Source organism: Miscanthus floridulus, chromosome 1, assembly GCF_019320115.1.
Source record: "Miscanthus floridulus cultivar M001 chromosome 1, ASM1932011v1, whole genome shotgun sequence".
In the NCBI taxonomy this organism is placed as follows: Eukaryota; Viridiplantae; Streptophyta; class Magnoliopsida; order Poales; family Poaceae; genus Miscanthus; species Miscanthus floridulus.
Window position 1 is genome coordinate 90,949,146 of NC_089580.1, and position 22,587 is coordinate 90,971,732.

General features: G+C 43.9%; 1 protein-coding gene and 1 non-coding gene across 2 annotated transcripts; one reads left to right on the forward strand and one right to left on the reverse strand.

Annotated features, from left to right (window-relative positions):
- Window positions 1-9,248: 9,248 nt before the first annotated feature.
- TRNAS-AGA (transfer RNA serine (anticodon AGA)) lies at window positions 9,249-9,333 on the reverse strand. Its single transcript has one exon. It is a non-coding gene; the product is annotated as a tRNA-Ser (tRNA).
- A 4,015-nt stretch (window positions 9,334-13,348) lies between these two features.
- Window positions 13,349-22,320, forward strand: LOC136537615 (protein PHYTOCHROME-DEPENDENT LATE-FLOWERING-like). The gene is made up of 12 exons (XM_066529562.1): window positions 13,349-13,612; window positions 14,684-14,759; window positions 14,846-14,910; window positions 15,043-15,120; window positions 16,237-16,317; window positions 16,767-16,928; window positions 17,281-17,379; window positions 17,457-18,796; window positions 19,786-20,009; window positions 20,098-20,225; window positions 20,347-20,385; window positions 20,475-22,320. The coding sequence occupies exons 1-12, from the start codon at window positions 13,469-13,471 to the stop codon at window positions 21,981-21,983; spliced, it is 3,945 nt and encodes a 1,314-aa protein (XP_066385659.1). The 5' UTR covers window positions 13,349-13,468; the 3' UTR covers window positions 21,984-22,320.
- The last annotated feature ends 267 nt before the right edge of the window (window positions 22,321-22,587 follow it).

Here is a 22,587-nt window from a genome sequence, read left to right on the forward strand (position 1 = left end):
TTTTGTCGATGGATGGGGGATGGGGGATGCCGATGCAACAGCAACACAAACTACGATGCCTCGACTACCATGATGACCTAGCATCATCGAACTACCTCACCCGATCACAACACAAGTTACCCCAAAAATCACCAGCGCATAGAGATGGGCAGGGGTGGAGCGGCAAGGTCGCCTCTCCTACCAGGAGAGATCAAAGGGGACAAGACAATGTGGAAGTGGGGGAAATTAGATCAATAGAGGAGGAGAACAGGGTTAGTTACCGGCACATCCAGCCGTTGAGCTCGGCCGCCGCCATCTCTACCGGCGAGAAAGCCAATCTCCGTCGGAGCACACAAACCTAGGGTTTCATCGAGCAAAGGAGCACAAGCTCCCTAGCTTAAATTGAGATGAGTAGGAGGGCTTTGGCTAAGCTCACAAGGTTGCTATGTCAATGCAAATGGCCAAGAGAGTGAGTTTGAGCCGGCCATGGGGCTTAAATTGAAGCCCCCATGAAATAGAGCCATTGTCTCCTCAGTCCATTGAAAAACAGGGCGACTGGATGAGCCAGTCAGATCGACCGAACGCTAGACCCCAGCATCCAGTCACGCGATGCATGCCATGTGGCACCTGCTTCAAGCACTGATCGCCCGATCTCAACGGTCATTAGTACATTTAAGTTGTGACCGGACGCACCAACACCAACGTCTGATCGTTTCTAGTAAGGTTGCACTCATGACCAGACGCATCCGGTCGGTCATGATCAGACATAGCATCAGCGTCCGGTCCTTTCTCATCTTTTCTATGATGCCACATCAGTGGGACCGAAAGCACCCCGTCAGCATCCGGTCATGAAGTGACCAAGCGTCCGATCAAAGACCGATGCCAGCGTCTTCACTGCTTCCACTGACCGGACGCTCTAGTCCAGTTGAGGCCAACGTCTGGTGCACTCTATGAAACCCTATCTTTTCTATATAGGGCATCAGTGGCACCATCGGACTATCCGCACTCTACGGGCGGACACTCCGCCAGTGAAGTTTCTTACCCTTGCTCCCAAATGCTAAACACAATGTGTATCACCTTTGTGCATGTGTGTTAGCATATTTTCACAAACATTTTCAAGGGTGTTAGCACTCCACTAGATCCTAAATGCATATGCAATGAGTTAGAGCATCTAGTGACACTTTGATAACCTCATTTTGATATAAGTTTCACCCCTCTTAATAGTACAACTATCGATCCTAAATGTGATCACACTCGCTAAGTGTCTCAATCGCTAGAATAAAAAGCTCCTATCAAGTTTCACCTTTGCCTTGAGCTTTTTGTTTTTCTTTCTCCTTTTCAAGTTCAAGCATTTGATCATCACCTTGCCATCACCATCATCATGTCATGATCTTCATTTGCATCACCACTTGGAGTGTGCCACCTATCTCATAATCACTTTGATAAACTAGGTTAGCACTTAGGGTTTCATCAATTTATCAAAACAAAACTAGAGCTTTCAATCTCCCCCTTTTTGGTAATTGATGACAACCCTTTCACAAATATATGAATTGAAATTTAATTGAACCTATGTTGTTTGCCCAAGCATATTTACCATGTGTAAAAGGATATGGACAAGTTTCATGAATCCCATATGGTAGCAATTGCTCCCCCTAAATATGTGCTAAGAGTTTGGATTGTTGCTTGCACATATGCTTAGATAGGAAATATAGGAGAAAATGTCTACCAAATGATGCTAAGGTATAAAAGATGGACCTTTGAAGCGTGATACCAATCGGAGTGCACTAATATACCATCCTTAGCACCATTAGTAACTAGACATACACAAAAACTAGAATACCCCATGAGATTAATCATTAGAAGCAAGGGTCTAGTTTCCATAGAATGAACATAAGTCTAGTTACTTAACCTATGCATGCTAGTTTTTCATTTCATCATTCAAACCTATAACTAGCATATAGCACACAAGCATGGATATTGAAATTTAAAACTTGTGATATGCAAGCAAATATATGAAATGCACATTCAATTGCAACATATAAGTTTATGAGCTTGCTCCCCCTACTTGTGTGCAAGTTTGATTGATCCCCTTACACCCCCTATCTTACTATCTTTGTGAATTTCTCTCTCCCTTTGTCAATAATTAGCACAAAAAGAGAGCTCAAATTTTAGATAGGTTGGGGTGAAACCATGTGAAATGAGGACCATTTTCCTAATTTGGTTCAATCTAGATCACTTGCAAAAGATATTTAACTCGGTTTGATCCAAGGACAAGCTTCTTCACACCTCCAAATAAGGGTTATCTTGTATCATGTTGAGTTAAACACTTAGAACTCATTTTCTAGATCAAACACTAGGTTTACAAGCCCACAAACATGTCATATGCTACCACTAGATCATTTCAAGCATACAACCAATAGTGGTACCATACAAGCATCAAACTCATTTGATTTTCATAAATGAGCCTAGGACATAATAGGAATGACTAGATGCACTAAACAAGTCCTTAGCAATGGATGAATGACATGTCAATTAACTTTACCTTGCTTTGCTCAAAGGAGAGGCATGTCATGTAATGGGGGGGTGCATCAACACATATTTGAGAAATCTAACATGTTCAATTCATTCCTTAGCTTGCAAAACATTTTCTCATATAATGGCTTGGTGAATATATCAGCAAGTTGATCTTCGGTGCCCACACTCTCAATGCAAATGTCCCCTTTTAGTTGGTGATCTCTTGAAATGGCTGCGGACATCAATGTGCTTTATTCCTTGGTGATCCCTCGGTGTTACATTGTATAGTCTTTTGCTAAAACACTGCATGAGCATCATATTTATGTGTAAATGTGTGTAATATAGGGTGTAAAGCAATGTACGTAACTTGAAACGATCATCAGAAACATGAAACGAAAGATACATTCAATGTCGCATTACATCACTTAGGGTTTTAAACTAATTTTTATTGAGAAAGAATACTATAGAACGCATATGCATGACTTTAATAAAGTTTGTAGTACAAACCGTGTAGGTGACGATGAAATACTTGAGGTCACGAAAGGAATGCACTAGCTAGTATACCGGATAGCATGGAAATCAAATTCGACGTGAATCCGATTGAGACTTAATCGAATTTCCTAAGTCAGAAAACGCTTTGACGAAGCTAAGTTCGACAACTTTTATAGAAGAATCGGGTTAAGTAGTGGTATAGTCTTAGGGCTTGTTTTAGTAGCCTAACATACCATCTTGAGTGTAAAATAGGTGGTTTAGCAATTGATGCATCGAGTTGGATTTTTAGGGCGCTCTAAAAAACGTGCAAGGCACGTTCTCGGCCGACTTCAGCGTCTAGACGTGGTCACCATGCCTCGGTTTGGCTCAGCGCCGTAGCACTGGCTTGCCCAAGCGCGCACACCTACACTGCCGTTGTCGTGCCCTGGCACGCGACGCACGCACGCGCGCGCCGCGCCCAGCGGGCTTGGCCACTCTGCCACCACTATCGTCGCATCCGCCTAGCCGCTCTGCCACCATCGCCATCGTGTTCGCTTGGCCACTCTGCCGCCTCATGCTTGCCTACGCAAGACCATGCACACATGGCCACACTTGGCCTGCTGCGGCCGGCACATGGCCCAGCCCACACCGTCGCCTTGCCGCACGTGGGGTTGCTCCCCTCGCTGCCGCTGCTATGCGCGCCCGCTGCACCATCACGTGGCCTAGCTGTTGTCGTCTTGTGAGTCAAAGTGATGCGGTCACACATCATCGTGCCGTTGTCCTCTTCCATTTAGTGACTATGCCACACCATGCTCCTATCGCAGTCACCTTGAATGGCGTCGCGCCGGTCGGCTGAGCCGCGCTAAGGCCAACCCGCGTAGCCTAGGCCCATCCGTGGAATTGCGTATGCCTGGAGCTTGAATTGGAGCCAAGCTTCGTGCCAAGCCTGCCACTGCTGTAGTTGTACGGTGTCGGGTTTCAATTTGAGGTTTCCCCCGTCGTCGACCACCTTAAGACCGAACGGCGTCGTCCACTCAATTGGCCTCACACCGTCCACCTCCGTCCAATTGACCGTGCACCCAACTAGCCCTGGTGGTTAGCTCACGATTGGAGTCGACCCAATGAGCTTTCATCCCCTAGTGAGGTACTATGGAGCTTTTCCCTCGTGGCGGTCCGCCATGGCCGTCAGGGTGGGTGCTCGGCCAGGGCGTTGTTCCATGCCCCTTTGTCTCAATTAAGTGGTGCTTTTGCGACATGTTGACTTGGTTGCCTCGCCCATGTAGTAGTTTTGCTGATAGAGCAGCAGGTCGCCTGGGACGCTGTTGCTGTGCTTGCCATGAACCAAAGCAACCCCGCGCTCATGGCCAACCACCTTGCCAAGCCTCGCGACTTTGTCTATGCCGTCCTCCATGTCTCTGGTGAGGCACCTCCGCTCCTAGGGTAGACGGTTGAACCGGTTGAGGTCTAGGATCGCGCGGGACGCATTCGCTGTCGCTGGCGAACTAGGTTTGATGTCGTTCCCATGGCCAGCGCATTTGGGTGTAGTAGCGGTTCACATAGGGCTTCTATCTTGTTGCTCGTAGTATATAGATGGATAAAAGGGTAGCGGTAGAGGCGTTGGGTAAGGTGATTTCGCCGGTGTCGGTGTTGCCATGACCAGACCTCGGCGTGGCGCATGGCCACGTCTTCGTGCTACACCATTTGTGGTGTTTGATACCTCGATCAGTTGCACTTTGCACGTAGAGTGTCATGGTGGTGCTGGTTGATGCCGGGGAGGTCCATGCTCGCCGGTGTTTGGACGTAGATGCCACGGCCTTTATTAGTTTTGGCTAGGGACCTTGAAAAATAAGAATTGGATTAAGGACAGGGTGCTAGATGCAAATCCATGACTTAGATAAATAGTGTTTGAGTTAGCTTCGCAAATAGGAAAGAGAATGGAGGCTCTTTAGCAAAAGAGTCAGCTCACGTGCGGGCTCCACCGTGGGCCGTGCCGGTGGCTCGCAGTGCGCGTGTGCGAGCGTCAGTGTGGGCCGAGCTGCTCGCGCAGTGGGCCGCATGGGTGGATTCAGTTTTCCTTTTTCCAGTGAATTAACAAATGTTTATTCAATTTAGTTTTGAGCTAATCTTGGTAAAATTATAGTAAATTTGTAGGTGTCCAAAAATAGTGAAACAAAATTTGTTTAGGTTTATAAAAATGCTATCTATCTATTGGTGTAGTTAGTTTATAGTTAGCTGTGATAATGATAGATTCATAAATTCAATTTAGAAAGCTTAGTATTAGTTAGCTTAATATTTGTAGGAATTTTTGTGGCAAATCGATGATAGCTTTAGCCATAATATTTTTACAGTAGGCTCATTAGATTATTATGTGCTCACTGTAATTTTATAGCCCTAGAGTAGGTTGATAAATAGAATAGCTAGTACTTCCTGTTTTATCATATATAGAGTAAATCAATATTAAAAATAGGGATTCCTTTTGTTGCTAAGTTAATACATAAAATGTTGCATACCTATTTAGTGGGAATGATAGGTAACGTAGCGTCTTAGTCGGTAGAGCTAGTTCAGTAGCTTGATAGATGTATTTTTATTTTAAGAGTTGTTGTCGTATTACTAAGTGTTGCATCATCATTTCATGTATGTAGATCACGAGTTGGTAGAGTTCATGCCTGCGGACGAACAGTACTATGAAAAGATTATTGAGGAGTACGAGGAGGAGGTTCTCGTACAGGAGGAAGCCCCGGAGCCATTCGTTGTTGACTTTATTGACACACCGCCTGCCCAAGGCAAGCCCCGGTGCATAACCCTTATTTTGAATGATCATTGAATATATATATATATATATGATGTGCATTTACATACATGCATTTTATGGAAACTACATGCATAGATATACTTACCTATAAGTCCTAATAGTATAGGTCGAGTAGCTGCTATTCTTAGGATTTTGGTAGCATGAGTAACCTGCCGTTACTCATAATAGGTGATAATTATGATCACTCATGATAAAATGGTGGAAAAGAAAAATGGTGACTGGACAGGGATATGGTTTGGGTATTGGTGGGTGTAAGAGGTTGTGTCCTTCGGCCAACAGGGCATAGCTTGGTTACGCTTTTTCCCTATCTGTGTCGGTTAAGGATCGACCGTTGCAATGGACACTAGGCAAGTCATAGATTTATTATCCCAAGCATATACTTGGGTATGGGCGCAGGGAAGGCTTGTTGCTCTCTTGTCGTGGGTTCTGGCTCTTTTCAGACCGACTGATTGGAGGCGGGGATGGTGGAGGTCTAAGCACCGCACTGAGTCCAGGACTTAGGAGCAGGGGTTTGGAGTCCAAGTTTGGACGGAGATCTGAACCCCATGATAGGAGAGTGATGGGTTGGTCCTGCTTGTGCCTGGGGTACAAGCGAAGAGTATGTTTTCGGGGTACCCAGCTGGGCACATTGATTCGCGAATCGCCGAGCAATCCAGTATGACTTGTCTAAACTCTAGCATCGTAGTAAGAACTGAAGGGTGAAAGGTGATGAAACAGAACTGTTTGCTTAATCCTTGCTTGAAAATAGAACATGTGCTTACATAGAATGGCTAGATAATAAATTAATCATGACTGCTAATAAGAACATAAATAAGGACTCACTATTAGAATTGCTTTCTGCCAAAAAGAAACCCAGCAAACCATAAAGCTTATCATATCCCTTGGAGTCGGGAAATTATTCTCGGATAAGTCTTGCGAGTACATTGTGTACTCAGGGTTTATTTATCCCTGTTGCAGGTACTGCTTGAGGAGTAGCCGTTGTGTGAAGGATTCTTCTGGTGGGCACAGACGGATCCTTGTTCATTATCGATAGATGTTTATTTTCATTTCGCTGTTTAATATTTCGCACTATGAATTTGGTAATGTAATAATGTATTTCTAAGAACTCTGGATATATGAATGGACTAAGTATTATAACTCATTCTCATTATTGGATCCTTGGGGGAAAATGTGGACTATTCTGGCTCTCCCTTAGGGTGGGCCTGACGAAACCCGCCCGTTGTAGCTTGCTTTCGGGGTACTTAGTGTCTGGTGGAAGATGAGCGCCTCTGTAAGTGCGTTATTTTGGACGGTTCTGCCACATTCTTGCATGTTGAACCTGATTGTTGGTTAACTTAATTGCACTCTCATTGTCATAAAGCAATGGCACTTTCTTGAACTTGATTCCAAAGTCACTCAAAGTAGCCTTCATCTAAAGTAATTGAGCACAACAACTACCGGCCGAAATGTACTCCGCTTCGGCGGTTGAAAGTGCTACACTATTTTACTTCTTTGATGACCAAGACACAAGTAATCTTCCCAATAGCTGACATGTGTCCGATGTGCTCTTTCTCTCAACTTTGCATCCCGCATAATCTGAGTCCAAATATCCAATCAACTCAAATCTTGCTCCTTTGGGATACCACCAAGAGCAACAAGCAAATCCCACAGCGAAACACGAACACCAAGTGCCTCTAGATGCAATCACTCAAGCAATGCACTTGGATTCTTTCTCAATCTCACAAAGATGATGAATCAATTATGGAAATGAGTGGGAGGGCTTTGACTAAGCTCACAAGGTTGCTATGTCAATGCAAATGGCTAAGAGAGTGAGCTTGAGCCAGCCATGGGGCTTAAATAGAAGCCCCCACGAAATAGAACCGTTGGCTCCTCAGTCCATTGAAAAACGGGGCGACTGGACGTGCTGGTTAGATCGACCGAACGCTGGACCCCAGCGTCCGGTCGCACGATGCATGCCATGTGGCACCTGCTTCAAGCGCTGATCGTCCGATCTCAACGGTCATCAGTACATTTAAGTTGTGACCGGACGCGCTGCTTCGAAGTGACCGGATGCACCAACACCAGTGTCCGGTCGTTTCCAGTAAGGTTCCACTCACAACCGGACGCATCCGGTCATGCCCGGCCAGACGCAGGACCCCAGCGCCGGTCACTTCTAATAAGATTCTAGATGTGGAAATTCGTGTCCGGACGCGTCCGGTCGGTCACGATCGGACACAGCATCAGCATCCGGTCCTTTTTCCTCTTTTCTGTGCTACCACGTCAGTGGGATCGGACGCACCCCGTCAGCGTCTAGTCATGAAGGGACCTAGTGTTCGGTCGAAGACCGACACCAGCGTCTTCACTGCTTCCACTGACCGGACGCTCCGGTCTAGTTGAGGCCAGCGTCCGGTGCGCTATGTGAAACCCTGTCTTTTCTGTACATGGCACCGGCGGCACCATCGGACTGTCCGCACTCTACGGACGGACACTCCGTCGGTGAAGTTTTTTACCCTTGCTCCCAAGTGCTAAACACAATGTGTATTATCTTTGTGCATGTGTGTTAGCATATTTTCACAAATATTTTCAAGGGTGTTAGCACTCCACTAAATTTTAAATGCATATGCAATGAGTTAAAGCATCTAGTGGCACTTTGATAACCGCATTTCGATACGAGTTTCACCCCTCTTAATAGTATGGCTATCGATCCTAAATGTGATCACACTCACTAAGTGTCTCGATCACTAGAACAAAAAGCTCCTATCAAGTTTCACCTTTGCCTTGAGCTTTTTGTTTTTCTTTCTCCTTTTTCAAGTTCAAGCATTTGATCATCACCATGGCATCATCATCATCATGTCATGATCTTCATTTGCTTCACCATTTGGAATGTGCCACATATCTCATAATCGCTTTAATAAACTAGGTTAACACTTAGGATTTTATCAATTTACCAAAACCAAACTAGAGTTTTCAGATGAGAGCATGGGTGGGCGGGCGCACAGCGAGCTCGCGTGCGGAGGGGGGGAGGGAGGTCACGGAGGAGAGAGGGACGGAGGGACGAAGGGAGTGAGGGAGCTCCCGCGGCGACAACGGAAGAGCGGGCAGGAAAGCGGCGCGGATAGCGAGTGCAGAAGAGAGCGAGGGCGGGGGAACGGGCGGAGTGCGACTATGGGAGAGAGCGACTGCGGGGGGGGGGGGGGGGGGGGGGGGGGGGGGGGGGGGGTGAAGTGCGAGTGCGGGGGGAGCGGCTGAAGTGAAGCGGCGTCGGGCGGGCGGATATGACGAGGCGTGGTCGGTGGAGTCGCGAATGGTAGTCTTACGTGCGTCCGGCACGTCGGACGTACGCGTCATAGCATTTCCGCCAAAAAAGCTAAAAAAGTGTGGCCCTGTAACTGTTTTGATGCGAAAAGAAAACAAAAGCTTATATTGATAAAATGTACCGTGGTCGTTGTTTTGATGCTTAAAGAAAACAAAAGTTTATATTGATAAAATGTACCGTGGTCGTCAGCAGGATTCTAACCTGCGCGGGCAAAGCCCACATAATTTCTAGTCATGCCCAATAACCACTCCGGCACGACCACTGCTTGACGCTCGAAGTTTCTGTTTTTCCTTACTAAACCACACCACGTATTACCAGCGATTTATACACATCGATATGATGATATGCAAATGCAATGGCATTGTCACTAGCAGAGCAACACATCCACAACACCAGAGATGAAAGCCAAGTGATCTGTCCAGCTCGCGTGCACACATGCAGTCCCATTCCAGCTTCTGCATTTGGGTGGGCTTTCGGAACGCTGGCAGCACGGTGGGCGGGTGACGGGCGGTTCTCGGTCTCGAGCTCAGCCCCAGCGTCTCTCCCTCTCTCCCTCTGGCAAGGGCGGCCCCGGCAAACACTGGCGACTGCCGACGCGGCCCTAGGAGCTTGCGGCCCCAGCGAGGCACCCCCAGCACACGCGACTCCGATTAGGCAGCCTCGACGCACATGGCCCTCGGCGCTCGCGGCCTCGGCGACGGCGAGTCGGCCCCGGCACACGCGGCCCTGACAAGGCGGCCGCCCCCAGTGCGCATGGCCTCGGCGCGGTGGCACCCATTGTACACGACCACGTAGCGCGCAGCCTCCATCGCAGGTGGCCCCAGCGCAACGGCCTCCGACATGGTGCGGCAGCGGCGCCCGTGGCGCCGTGGCCTCCATCGCGGGTGGTCCCCAGCATGAGCGGCGATGGGCTAGTGGGCTCATCTGCGGCTCATTGAGTTTGTTTTTAACTTGAAACATCGTTATCAAGTCGATTGATAATACGAACCCGCGGTAATAATCCATTATTATCACCACCAGTTTGAAACCAGCGGTGGTGAGCACTGATGACGTACAATCCATTATCATCGTCGATTGGAACCGACGTTGACGACCTTGGTTATCACTGTCCACTTTCACCGCCTTTGTAGCAAAATCGGCGGTGATAATGCTTTTGGAACCAGACGCCACCACCTTTGTAGCCAGGGGCGGACACAGCGGTGGCGCGGGGGGCTCAAGCCCCCCTACCCATATCGTAGCAGTGGAACCCCCTCTGCGGCTCCTATGAATTTTTAGGCAAAATTCTATAGTGTATGGGGCTGAGACTTAAGATCGAACAGCAGTGTTGTTCAGCCCCCTAAAATATTTTCTGGGTCTGCCGCTGTTTGTAGCAAAATCGGTGGTGATAAGGCTTTTAGAACCGGACACGAGGAGTACTCTATAGTAGTGTAATGAAACCAATCCAATTAAACTTTAAAAATTCAGAGTCTACATTGTGGTTTGTCCACCTAAGCTCATTTACTTTGTTCAATATACTCAAACCTTTCACTTTTCTAAAACTATAATTGCTTGCGTATCTCCCTAGAATTGCAAACCTTGACTTAGATAGATACATGATGTTCGTGCTTGTTTTTTGGGGTTTAATTGTGTTTTAACGATTGTTTTGATTCTACACTTTTGTTAATTAAGTCTTGATAGAAACTTAAGACCATCTCTATAGTCGCCCTCTGTGATCCTATATAGTGGAAGATGAATTGTGGAATCGCCAAAATGAGAGAGAAAGAGAGATCATTAAAAGGTCGATTCTAAAAGTGAGCATGTTTAGATTATCTGAAGTTTTAGATTAAAAGCTACTTCCTCGAACCGTCATGTCTTGTTCAACTAAACTTTAACTGATTCAAATAACCCTTAAGTGTTAGCAACTTCTAGTCTTTTTTTTTTCGCGACCGGGACTTCACCCGTTTTTCATTAAGAGGGATAAAAGTTTAAAACGGTACAAACCAGTAACTGATGGCGGCGAGTCGCCAACATCAGACAACCAGCACAACACAAACCTAACTACTGGAACAAAAATTTCTACATGTTATTTCTTTGTACTTTTCTATTCTCTTTTTTTTTACCTTTTGCTTAACTACTTTTGTCCTTTTTTTTGAAAATCAAACAAGTTTTTTTTTTTTTTTTTTGAGGAGGGGACATGTGCCTATCCATTGTATACCTCACTATAGGAGCACGATCGCTTCAGCTGCCATTAACAAAGCCACAAAGCGACTGCACGAGAAAATAGATACGTAATAAAGAATTAGTATGGCGTAGAATTTTTGTTTTTGTTGTACTTATTTTGTATCGGTTTGTTAAATGGATGACACTGAAGAAAATGTTACTATTCTCATATTTCTTTGATTGTTTGTCTAGTATTTGAAGATTGCACTAATAATTAGACAACAAGGGAAAGAAACAACCTTAAACAGTCACCACACATTACTTTAAAATTTGTAAAAACAACTCCTTGTTATCGATGAGTTTTATTTTCTTTTTTGAGAAGTGTCTAATATAAGATCACTCGTTGTATCATGCAATTTTTTATCTCACGTCTCAACTACTAAGGATCCCTTTGGATGGGAAGATTGGCAAAAGAATTTTATATAGGATTCAACTTCCAAAGGATTTTTTTCCTACACTTCCTTTTGGTTCACAGGAAAGGAAAGGAAATATTTCATAGGATTGCATTCCTAAACAAGAGCTCACACCTCTTGGAAAGTTTCCCGGCGCCAAGAGAGAGCATTCGCACACTCTCACCATCTGTCTGTGCTGATCTTTATGGGTGTCTTGACCACAGCATTTTGCTTTGAATGCACCACACATAGCTTCAGATTTACAAAAGGAAGCATCAAGTTCCTTTGTTTCACCCCGAGCAGCTACCAAAGGCTTCCTGATGTTTTGCCAACTCAATTCCTACATTTTTCCTATCCATATTCCAAAGAGGCCCTAAAAAGCTGAACCATAAATTATATGGGCCAATCTGACATGGCTTTTCTAGAGGCTTCTTGTGTGGTGTAACTTGGGGCTCCGAAAAAAAAATACTTGGAATCAACGGCCCATGATGAAGACAAAAAAATAGAAACCTAGGTTATTTTAGTACCACGCACATCAAGCCACAAAAGTGTATGAACCGCTGAATATATTTTCGAATCAACTTATTCACAAATACAAATATTGTTAACAAGTTTTAAAAATTTATTTGAATTTAAAAAAATTAATCAGCACAAACTCTATAGCGAGGAAAGTATCTACGAACGGGTAAAATGAATAAGAGTACTATAGACATTTTGACCTTTTTCTCACATTCCTGAAAACACCAAAATTGTTTCGAGAAGACTCGGGCCCATTTTGGCACAACTCAACTTAATCAGTGAGTTGTTTTTTTTAAGAAATAGCTTCGTAAGTAGCTTTTTCGGTGAAGTTGAGCTGATTTAGAAAAATCTATTCAACAAAACAGCTTCATCAATGACTTCGTTGAGAGAGAAATGAGGAGGACAGATGTAAAAAACTACTTTTTCAGCTTCACCTCTCTCCGTTCCTCTGTGAGAGTATAAAAAAGAAACTTCACCTCATAAGCTATTTTAAAAAAAAGGATGTTTAACAAAAAAAAAAACTCATAAAGTTATCGGGGCGTGATTGGATGGCGCACACGGATAGACCAGGCTGCGCAGCAGAGCCAGACCAAGCGTGGCTAGGTTCGACGGACGCAAACGCCGGCCTTTGTTTGGTTTGTGTCACCGTGCGGGCAAGGTTGAACGCAGCTGGTGATCGGTTGCCCATGCATACGCTTGTATACTATATACTATACACGCACGTGGCACCACGCGAGCCAGGCTCGCGGGAAACGGATCTCATTCCATTTCCGTAGAGCCTGGCTTGGGAGCCGCATTTGCACCAGCTGGACCAGGCTCAAGCCTGCATCCAGCTAACCAATCAGCGTGTCATGCATCCCAGGAGCTAGGCTGTGGTTTCTTCTCGACCAATCATGCTCTTGATGAAGCTGTGCCAAACATGCCTTCTTCTTCTTCTTTTTGTAAAAACACGAAATATTTTCGAGAAGCTACATCTCTAGGGAAAAGCTCGAGCAGAACGGCTACAGGAAGTCGGCGGCTTCTCGCGGAAGCGCCTGAACGAAGTCCACGCATGCAACGGAGTCTGGCGATATAAACCCAGTTCATCAGTCCCGTCTGTACACCAGCGGATGCGACCCTCCGGCCCACGTTTATTGACCCCACATGTCAGTAACACGCACTCTCCCTGCAAGGCTGCAAGAGGCATACAACACAGCCGCGTCACCGTACGCACGAGCTAGTCGGCGGTGAAGGAAGTTGAGGGGAGAAAGCCTAGGTTGTCGCCGCGGGGCGGCGCCCCCTGTTGGGATGGGGATCTCGTTCAAGCTGTCGAAGGTCGGGGTCCGCGTGCACCCGGCCGCGCGCTCGGCGTCCGCGGCGCTGGCACAGGCGGCGGAGGCGGAAAAGCCGGGCGCGGGGGAGGAGGGGTCCCTGTCTGAGTCGAGACGCGAGGTGAGGCGCTCGTGCTTTCTATCGCTTGCTCGCTTGGGTTTATGTCTCGCTTCGAGATGGTCTGGGTAGCAACAGTGGGGGTGGGGATCTGGGAGCGGAAAGCAATTTGTGCGGGAAACTGATGAAAAATCTTATCTTTGTTTCGAATTTGGTGTTTTTCAGGCGAATTTCGTTAATTCGCTACAAGGTTTAATATATTTTGGGCGATTTCGGCTCGAAAGCTTGTGTTGGGCACTCAATCGCGTTTTCGTTCGGAGTGGTCAAATCCTTCTGAGGGATTGAACATTCAAAGACTGAATTTTGGCGTGTGTGTTCTTCGTTGCCGATTGAACTCTGCAGGAGTTTGAGGCAGTTGGTGTTAGGCTCGGTTTTTTGGATGGCTGTGTGTGGCAGTTCGGCTATGGCAGCTGAATTAAGAAGATGGCCATTTGGGCTGCTTGAACTCAGTATCTACCGAAGAGCTTTTTATCTTGTGAAATACTCTAGCTAATTGCTTGTTGTCAATTACCTTAATTTTGATTGTCCGTTGGGTCTAGGGCATTTTGGGTGCGGTTTCCAAGGATTTTCCCAGACGTATTTGCCACGAAGCAAGGGCAATGCTCCTACTTTCCAATTAACATAAGAACACCAATACTGGAGATTCTTTTTGAGTTGTACTAGTATCTGTTGAGACCAGGGATGTTATCTTGTCCAGCTCTTTCTGTCGCACCATCCATGGATTGTTGCTCTAGTGTTCAAGTAGCTTCTAATTTTTGTTGGGAGACAAGCCATACCAATTGGAGTTCTTTGTGGTGTAGCAATGTAAAATTACCAAGTATTGGCATGTATTGTACCTGGAATGTTAAACTTCAAGTGGACAGTAGATGGTCCAAACCTTCTTGCCAGATCTTCTGTTAGCTTAAAATGATTGGAGAGAAGATACTTACAACATGTTTAAAAAATTATATATTTTGTTTTTCTGGTTTTCTCTTTGTATTTGCTTTTATTAATTTGACTTTGACATGCAATTCTCTTTTCTTCATAATAACTTGGTTTGCTATGATGGAATGCTCATTTAATCTCTTTGTGCAGGACAACTTCGTTGAGAGAGGAAAAGATGTCAATGGCATCAAAATTTTACCAGCGTGCTCCAAGGAAATTTTGCCAGGTATTTTGAACAGTTGAAGATTTTTTATTTGTATCAGTTTTTGTATTTACACTGCTTTATGTTATGCACTCAACATTGTATTGCAGATCATGAGGTTTCTTTCACATTTAGCCTCTATGAGAGAGGTTATCTCATTTCAAAGTCAGCATCTGTGAGTTTTTCATCTGGAAATTTATGTAGTGAATTTCAATTACTATTCTTGTTGGCATTGGTTTTTCTGGAACTCAAGAGAAAGGCATTCAACTATGAATATACTGCTGACATAAAATACATATATGTTCAGATGGATCCGAGTCAGATCTCAATTCAGGACGGCAAAACACTGCATCCCTATGATAGAGCATCGGAAAAGTTATTCTCTGTAAGTATGGTATCACTTGCTTGCAAGTTTTGTTTTAGTTGTGTCCTTGGATGACATTTCCATAGTGCATGCAATGTCATACCCAAAAATTGGAGCCAAATTAGGTGTGAAAACCAACCAATTTGGTTCATACCGCATTTACTATTTATGAACACAAATTGGAATTGCTTGAAATATGAATTATTGTATGTTGTAATATGGATAGAGTTGGGGCGATGTTTAAGGCCTGTTTGGAACGCAGGAATTTTGTAGGAGGAATAGGGAAAATTCTTGTGTTTGGAACACAGGAATTTCATAGGAGGAATAGGGAAAAATTCTTGTGTTCCAAACAGGGCCTTATACTTTCCAGTAAGATGCAAAAACTTGGGCAATTGTAAGATACCACTGAGATTCTATCCAATTATAGTCATTCCCATTTATCTATCTCATCGAAAGAAACTGGAGTTCACATTAAATTTGTTGAACACTTCAAAATAAGGCTTATAACACTGACAGTGAAATATGTATATTTCTTTACCAAATTCAAATATAAATAGCTGGGATAACCTAAAACTTTGGAGGGGAAAAAGTCTACATATTTGCATCAATATTATTTATGTATACTTGAAATAGTATCAGGTTGGTGCAAAATTATGAAATTGGGTTGGATTTGAATAAAAAAAATCATTGCCAATATCCTATTGAGAAAGGTATAGTTTACGCATATTTCTTTTGCGATCTCAACCAAGAATGTCGAGTCCCATCTGAAAAAACAAAAACAAGAAGTTTTCAGATCAGCACCTCTTACATAGTGATGAAGTTCTATTCTTCTATAAGACCATATACGATTACAACATTGGTGTGACCCTATAGTTTGACCTTAGCATCCTGTAGCCCAAGAGCCCAAGTTTCCTGTGCATGATCATTTTCATATACTACCATATTATGAGTGGCAATTTTCTCTGAAATGTGCAGACGTTTTGAGTACTAGACAGTAGACAAATATTTTTGCTTTGTTTTTTTGAGCTTCCTAACTGATTGACCAGGTTTATCCATTTAGCTGGCTAAAAATAATATGTTAAATATTGATCTACATGACTCTAATCATAGTTAAATGAGTTTCCTCATGATCTCAAGGCCATTGAAGCTGGGAGGCTACCTGGCGATATTCTTGATGAGATACCAAGCAAGTACTATAATGGATCAGTTGTTTGTGAGGTAAGTTGTTTTATCATACTTAAGAAATGCTATCCATGCAATGCTATTGAACTGCAACATGCTGAAACCTTTCTGAAATCTATTCTCTTATAAGTAATAAGTTGTGCTTGGTTTCTCTGATACATGGTTCAAAAAGCATACTGTCACAATTTCTGTACTGAGGTTTTACGCTATATGGGAGAAATCCTTCTTTAAAAGAAAAAACTAGAAGTTTGGTAGCTTTACTGCCAACATGTTCTACAATATGTCAACCTACCAGTACTGTACCAACCTTTTTCCTAACACTTTTTTCAGAAACAATGGTTATGCATTATCGTGAACCATCATGCTGTGTCATGCACTCATGGTCATGTGTTACTGTACCTTATTGATAAGAGACCACTGAGTCTTTAGCAGTACTTCATACTTCATTGTCCTACATCGATATAAGTAATGAGATCTCTTTCTAGATACGTGACTACCGAAAGCATGTGTCCAACGAAGCGCCTGCATCATCTGCTGAGCTAGGATTACCTATTGTGAATAAAGTACGACTGCGAATGACCTTTGAGAATGTTGTGAAGGACATTACCCTTCTATCTGATGATTCCTGGACTTACAGGGATTTTGTGGTAAGTATGCTGTGGTAACATCTACTCTATTAGTTGGAATTTCAACATGGCTCATTTTGGCATCTGTACTTGCAGTTTTTATACTCTAGTATCTATAGGAAATTGTTTATTTGAGAATGTATTAACTGAATTTAATCATTTGTGTAGCTAATACTTAGCAATTGCAAGTTAGTTCTTCAATAACTGATTAGTAACACTGGAATAGCATGATACAGTAATAGAAATGTAAAATATATGTATGGTTGGATATCTAAATGAACTTCTGTAATAGAGTAACCTGAAATTTCAGTTAATGCAATTCAATTTGCTTTCCCGAACCATATGGGCTATTGTGATATGCATGTTTCTCTAGGAAGCTGAGGCTCGCATTGTGAGAGCTCTACAACCAGAACTTTGCTTAGACCCTACACCTAAACTTGATCGACTTTGTCAGGATCCTGTTCCGCATAAGGTATGGACACATGCTGAACAGAAAATATTATCATGATAGGTATATGTCTCAAGCTAAGCCTCTTATGTTACTTGCAGTTGAGCCTCGGTATAGGAAAAAAGAGGAGGCTGAGGCAAAATCCTGAAGTTGTTGTCACATCCAGTAACATGTCTCATGGTAAAAAGGTTTGCATTGATAGGTTACCTGAAAATGCCAAAGTTGATGAGATGGGCATCACTAGCAGTAATGCAGCTCAGCAGGTTGGTGATAACATTACCATCCAAAATATCTCGGTCTTGGGTGGTTCTCAGACACCTAGACCAAATAATTCTTCACAAGATGCTGCCAGAATGCATTTGTCCCAATCTGGTCTACAGCAAGCCTTAAGTTATTCTGCTGCTGGTAATGATCGTATGGCAGGACTGCCTGCGAATTTTTCTGGAATCAATTCAAGCATTTCATCTCCTCAGAGCATGATTGGTTACAATGACACTGTGGCTGCCAATGGCCTTCTATCTGTGAAGAGGGAAATGCAAGATGCCCCGCTTCAAGATCCTAAGAGAATAAAGCCAACTGGTGGCATTGATCATGTACAGCAGCAGCAGATAAGGCCTCAACCCCTTGGTGGGCAGGAGATGCAATGGAAGAACCATCAACTACATCCACAATTAGATGTCAAGGGGATGCAGTATGCATCTTCACTGAGTGGTCAGAGATATCCTTCTTCGATGATGAGCAACATGCAAGATCCAGGATCTTCCTTATATTTCAATCATCAGCATAATTTGAGATATGGTGCTAAGCAAGAGCAGATGGATGGTTCTGATAAGTCGAAAGACGCCTTGCAGTCTATGGCACCTGAAAGTTCCATGCTGGATCAGCAGCAATCCCAGGCTCAACATTTACCACAGCAATCAGCGGCAAGAAACAATGTTCCAAACATGGGACAGTGGCAAAATACTCGGTTCGCAGCTGAGAAGGACTTGAAAAAAGAAGAAATAATTCCAAGAAGAAAATTAGCACCTAGCTCTCGTGCCCCTTCTGGGCCTATGGTTCAGTCTCCAGTGTCCTCGAAATCTGGAGAGATATCAAGCAGTTCAATGGGTGGCCAGTTTGGTTCTGCTGTGACATCAGCTGTAATAGGGGTACAGAAAGATAAATTTGCTGCAAATTCCAATGCTGCAGTTGGATTTCCTTCTGTAGCTTCCAGTCCTAGTGATTCCATGCACCGAATACAACAGCCAGCTGTTGCTTCCTCCAAGAGGAAAACAAATTCTGTCCCCAAAACTCAACCGCCTGTGAGTGCTGTTGGGTCTCCAGCCAGTGTTTCAAACATGCATGCTCCGCTGAATGCGAGCAGCCCATCGATTGGAACCACACCTATGGGAGACCAAGCAATCCTTGATAAATTTGCAAAAATTGATAATATTTCCCATCGGTATGGCATAATTTCCACATCTGCTCTCTCCCTTCACGAAATTTTTTCCCCTTCTATTCTTAGTTTCTTTGGAAGTCTGTCATGGGAGGCACTTTTTTAGGAAGTTTTGGGTTGCACGTCGTGAATTTGACATGTAGGCTATTTTAAAGTTGAGATTCAGCTCTATTACTTCCTATGGTCACACAAAAAAGTGTCAGGCTAAAATGTGCGAATGAACTGTTTCAATTCTTTACCAAAGTTATCAACATTTTAACCTAAATAACTAGTCCCTCCATTCCAAATTGTAAGTTGTTTTGGCTTCTTTAAACTATGTATCTAGATATAGCGCGTATCTAGGTACATAGCAAAAGCTATGTGCCTATAAAAGTCAAAACAACTTACAATTTGGAATTGAGGGAGTACCTAACAAAATGAAAGGGTAAAGAATTAAAACATCTTTTTTAGGACTGGAGTTTCTCAGCTAACTAAAATCCTGAAGAAAGCCTTGCGAGTCTAAAATGTTTTTGTAGTACTGAATCTCATGTACAAAGTGCATTGGTACCTTTTCAGCCTGTTCGTTTTGGCTGAAACGATCGTGGATTATTACTGCTGGCTAGTTTGGTGTGAGAGAAAAATACTGTTCAGGCTTATAATCCACGATCGTTTACGACCAAGCGAACAGGCTGTTTATCAGTTGTTGTGTGGACTATAATTTAGTCAATTTTTCCTGTATATATTTGCCCTTAAGTTTGTTTAAATATAGAATTCCGTGAAGTGAAGTCAGCAATGCATATACAACAGCAACAAAGCCTTTTAGTACCAAGTAAGTTGGGGTTAGGCTAGAGCTAAAACCGAACTATGCATATATGTTCTTTTTTTTCAATATAGATCCCATTATAAAGTGGCACATAGCTGACCCTTGTGGACGATTTGAAATATTTCTCTTTGGCCATTGCATTGTGATAATATTTTTCTTTCTACATGTACTTATTGTTGTGTATCCTTTTCAGGTTCCAGCTTTTCAATAAGAAGAACAAGGTTGATAAAATATCTCAAAAGAAAACCATTACCAATCAAAGTCATCAAGATGTAGCTAGATGTCTCAATAGTTGTTTCCATTCTGAGAATTATAAAGATACAACAAGACCTCTTTGTAATTCTATGATTAGTGGAACTATAAACACGTGCAAGACTAGAGTGATAAACTTTGTGAGCACAAACCGCATGTACCAAGGTATGCTTTACAGACATTTTGCTGAAAAGGTCCCCAGGAAAGAAAAGCCACAGCACCTTCAGTTAATCTGATTCGCACTGTCCTACAGGTCATTCAAGGCCATTCCAGGTTATTTTCAAGGAAACGTCGGATGAAACTGTAAAAATGCAATATGGAGATCTAGAAGATTTTGATGGTCCGAATTCATATGATTGTGTATTCATATTACCGACAAAGGTTTGTTGTTATCTCTCAAGCTTTCACTGTTGCCCTTTGTAGCTTAAAGGCCCTGAAACACTAGGGCATACTATTTAATGCTCTATTTCTGTCCTAACTTTTCAATTTTTTGCTCTGCCAGTACTATGCCGACTTGCTTGCAGAGCAGCTTATTCCCCTTGTAAGTTCCATAACCCTAAAGCCCTAAATAGTAAGATGCTTAAGTCAATTTTCTCATTTTTCTTTACCTTTCTGTACTTTTTGCTCTAGATGTTGCAAGATGGGCATTCTAAAGCTGATGATAAAGTCTTGCGTGGCACCCCCCTTGCTAACCTCAGTACACTATCTGGAATTTTACCAGACAATTTAGTGAGTGATGTAAAGCAAGAGGGAGGTGTAAGCCAACAACTTAATGCTGCAGCCCATGCAAATGTGGCACCTGGAACACAGATGCAACAGCTTCCTGTCAATAGGATGCTATCATCTGCAAGTAGCAACCAGGTTCTAGCAATGCAGCAAGGTTATATGCAAGGGGCAGCCATGCCTCCAAGGAGCCAGCAGCTTGACCACAATTTGGTTCAGCAGCCGCAGCAGCAACAGTCACAGCAGCAACCACTGCAGCAAACTGCTCAAGCCCAGATGCAGCAACCATCCTCTCTTCCACTGAACCAGATGCAAAGACCTCAGCTTCTCCCCACGAGCCCATTATCTCAGATGTTGGGGCCTGGCTCAAATCTCCCAATGGGCTCAAGTCAGATAGGTAACAATAAGGCTCCTCCTACATCCTTGCAGCTTCAAATGCTACAGGCACAACAGCAACAACCTATGTCTAGGAAAGTGATGATGGGGCTTGGCTCAGCCATGAACATGGGCAATATGGTTAACAATGTTGGTCTTGGCAGCCTTGGTAATGTTATGGGAATGGGCAACGTGCGTCCCATATCCTCCCCCATGGGAACAATGTCAGGCTTAGGTAACAATTCAAATCCAATGAACATGGGAATGGCATCCAACCTTGCTGGACTTCGGCCAGGTATGAACCCTGCTACTTTTGCCAAGATGCGTATGGGGTTGGCACAACAAAGGGCAGCAGGCATGTATTCTGGAATGGTTGGAATGCCTGGAAGCAGCTCTCCAATCCTTCCTAGTTCAGCTGGCTTATCTATGATGGGCCAGCCGCTAAACAGAAGCAACCTTGGTCCCCTGCAGAGGGCCATGTTGTCGTCTATGGGCCCTCCAAAAATGCCAGGAGGTAACTTTCAGCTGAACCCTCAACAGCAAATGCAGCTCCAGCAGCAGTTGCAGCAGCAGCAGCTCCAACAGAACCCCCAGCAACAGCAGCAGCTCCATCAGAACCCGCAGCAGCAGCAACAACAAATGCAGCAGCTACAGCAACAGCAACAAATACAGCAACAACTGCAGCAGCAGCAGCTCCAACAACAACTGCAGCAGCAGCAGCAGCAACAACAGCAAATGGGATCTCCGTTAAAGCAGGCACAGGTGGGCTCACCTGCTGGCTCGCAGCAGTCGCTGATGATGCAGCAGCAGCAGCAGCAGATAAGCCCACAGCAAATGGGACAGCAGGCTGCAATGAGCCCCCAGTTGAGCTCAGGAACTCTGCAGCAAATGAGCAATAACGTGGCCAACCCTGTAGCCACTCCAGGCCCTCCCCCAAGCCCGCAGCTGAGCTCCCAGACCCATGGGTCAGTCAACAGCATAGCTAACTCCCCGATGGAGCAGCTGCAAGGCGCCAATAAGGGAGGTCCTGGTAGCATGTAACCACAAATAATTGGTTCACTTCTTTGCCTATATATACAACGTAGGAAGGTGTAAACACTGGCCAAGATCACTGTTTTCTTGTTTGTTGTGGTAAATGAGGTTAAATTAGGTGTGTTATAAGTTATAGACCATAGATGATAGCCTGTTAAGGACCAGCTTTATGCATGGATTTTTATGCTGTAGAATGTGGTTATTAGTAGGAATGGTGTGTGTAGGAGCTTGGTAGTCAGTTCTGGGCAAACATTATTCAATTGGACAGTTTTCTATTTTTCTCGCTTCATGTTTAAATTAAATTCTTCAAAATTATGAACTTGTTATGTGACCATTGTGTTACTGATACGTATCTTCATTTGTTCGCCAACAATTTTGTAACATGTTAGGATTCGTCAAATTCAATTTTGGATGTGTTTATGGGGCTGATTAGTTAATTGTAACATGTTAGAGATTCGTCAAATTCCATATGTAGACTTGTATAAAATGCAGGTTACGTGAATCTGGTTGTCCGTGAAGATTTTTATGCACTCTTCTAAAGTGCTCAAAGCAGGTTCAACGCAGCATTAAGTAACACCCTAGATTATTTAAAAAAAAACTAATACCCTAGATT